The sequence below is a fragment of the Poecilia latipinna genome, unplaced genomic scaffold (genome assembly GCF_001443285.1).
Source record: "Poecilia latipinna isolate Pla-1442-1.1 unplaced genomic scaffold, P_latipinna-1.0 Scaffold2672, whole genome shotgun sequence".
NCBI classification, from domain to species: Eukaryota; Metazoa; Chordata; class Actinopteri; order Cyprinodontiformes; family Poeciliidae; genus Poecilia; species Poecilia latipinna.
This window is the reverse complement of record NW_015115288.1, coordinates 76445-79132: the sequence shown is the minus strand read 5'-3', so window position 1 is coordinate 79132 and position 2688 is coordinate 76445. Positions and strand designations below refer to the sequence as shown.

Below are 2688 nucleotides of genomic sequence, written 5' to 3'. Positions count from 1 at the left end.
AAAACAGGTCATTTTGGGAAAACTGAAACAATCACGACTCGACTTGTGCCTGATCTCGTCTTCTCTTGTCCCCGAGGTGTCATCCTGTCTCATCCGGGACAACGCCTGGAGTGACCACTCCTTCCTGCAGGTTGAGATGGGAAGAGGCATCAGAAATGGGGGTCTCTGGTGTTTGAATGCTGCTCTTCTTCGGGATGAGGCTTACAGAGGTGAGATCAATGTCCTGCTGCAGACTCTGAGTGGGGAGATGGATCACGCTGACAACCTGTTAGAGTGGTGGGATCAGGTTAAACAAAAAATAAAAAATGTTTCAATAAGATATAGTAGGCAGAAAAAACGGAGGGAACTCCATAATGAATGCATCTTAAGAAGAAAACTAAACAGTGAATTAGACATTTTAGAAAATGACCAAAGCAGAGATATAACAGATTATTTGATAATAAAAAAACAACTAGAGCAAATAGAAATAAATAAATGCAAAGGAGCCATTATTCGCAGCAAAGCAAAATATTTAACAGAAGGAGAAAAATCTACAGCTTTCTTTCTGGCTCAAGAGAAACGCAAACAAACTAACGCAACAATAAATGAATTGCTAAATGAGAAGGGAGAAAGGTGTCAGACATAACAAGCATTTTAGAAACGGTTCAGACTTTTTATTCACATCTTTTTACAAGTGAAAACATTTCTACCAATAAAATAAATCATGTTGTGGGTGTGATCGATTCCTCACTCTCTCAGGAAGACAGTCTCTGTTGTGATGCTCCATTGACAGAGGAAGAAATTCAACACGCTATCAACTCATTGAATAATAATAAAAGTCCTGGACATGATGGCATTACTTCTGAATTTTATAAACAGTTCAAAGATCCAATAAGTAAAATATTATTGCGGGTTTTTTCTGTCATGGAGCAAACAGGGTGCACGCCCAAGACCTTCGCCCAAGGAATCATAACCATCCTTTACAAAAACAAAGGAGACAGAAACAACTTAGAAAACTACAGACCCATCAGTTTATTGAATACAGACTACAAAATATATTCCAAAATACTAGCAAACAGGTTAAAATCAGTAATAGGCACTTTAATCAGTTCATCGCAAGCTTACGGTATTCCTCAAAGAAACATTTCAGATACAGTATTATCAATAAATCATACTATCCAGTCCATGATCAGTTCACAAGGCATATTTCTAAATATAGATTTTAGTAAAGCTTTTGATAGGGTGGAACATAACTTCTTATGGGCAGTTTTAAATAAATTTGGATTTGGTCAATCATTTATCAGCAAGTTACAGTTATTATATTCAAAAGCAGAAAGTAAGGTCAAATGCAATGGTCATTTCACAGATTATTTCCGTTTACATAGGTCAGTCAGGCAGGGGCGTCCTCTGTCCTCCCTGCTCTACAGCCTGTTGGCCGAGCCCCTCGCCATCCTGATCAGACAGGACAAAAATATTCAAGGAATAAAATCACCACAGGGCAATGACAGTAAAATATTTCAGTTTGCAGACGACACTTCAATAACAGTCAAAGATGAAAACAGNTTATGCAAGAGAATGCTCGGAAAAAAAACGGGAAAAGAGATGTCAAATTTGCCAAAACCAAATAGATAAATGCATTTGCAACTTAAGTGAATCTGATGATCAAGACCAGGGTCTGCCAGCGGGCTTCAAGGAAGCCGATGCGCAGAGCGGAGAGGAAAGCGAGATGGAGGGTGGAGTGGAAGAGAATGTGCAGGTGGAGGGAGGCGAGGAAGAGCTGAGTGAGTGCATGCCAAGTGCTGAGTGGTCTGTGGTCAGAGCGTCGGACGCAGAGGTGTCCGGTGCACTGGCTATGGGCGAAGCATCCAAAAACGGCAAAAACACAGTCGAAGAGGAGCGGGGAGAAGTCGCTGCGCCTCTTCCCCCTGTAGCCGAAGAAAACTCGCAGCTTCTATCGCCGGCTCATTTGCCGTCTTTCCAAACCCCGCTAAGCGCTTAGCCGCGGACGCTCAAAATAGTGGACTATATAGAGTCGGACCCTGATCTTGATCTTACAAAAATAATACAAACGAGGAAAAGACTGGCAAGCCTAGCAACAAAACCCAAAAGAAAAGCCAAAAAATGACTATAGCAACATTTTTCCACTTATCACTAATGCTCCTTCTCTCGCTTAATGCCCGTGGGCTCCGCAGGGAAGAAAAGGTGAACGCAGTCATTTTTCAATCGCATTTCGATATACTCTGTCTACAAGAAACAAAGTGGGATATTTCACAAGAAAAAGAGATGTCACATAAATGGAAAGGGAAAATGTTTTCATCTACATCAAGTACTCAAGCGGGTGGGGTGGCTATTTTTATGAGGGAGGGTCTGTTCAACAATTGTCATTTAATTCATAAAGATCAGCAGGGAAAATTCATCATAATAGATTTCTTTTACAATAATAAATCATGTAGGTTAATTAATATTCACGCACCAAACATAGATACACACAGGAAAAGGTTCTTTATTGGTTTAAGACAATGGATAGTCACTAATTGCATCATAATAGGAGATTTCAATATAACACTCACAAAATCTGACATTTCAAATAACTGCACATTTTCTGAGGATTATAGTAGGAACACACTTTTTGACATCATTACACAAAATAGTTTGGTAGATATTTGGAGACTTTTTCACCCAGGTAAAAAACAATTTACCAGAAAACAG

At 39.7% G+C, this 2688-nt stretch overlaps 1 protein-coding gene across 1 annotated transcript in view; it reads left to right on the top strand.

The window, feature by feature from the left end:
* Positions 1-1978, top strand: part of LOC106938708 (uncharacterized) — a 28642-nt gene extending 26664 nt beyond the window's left edge. Inside the window, exons 3-4 of the mRNA XM_015020842.1 lie at positions 77-276; positions 1630-1978. Coding sequence (XP_014876328.1) covers positions 77-276; positions 1630-1978 — 549 coding nt within the window. The remainder of the gene's footprint in view (positions 1-76; positions 277-1629) is intronic.
* Positions 1979-2688: the final 710 nt, after the last annotated feature.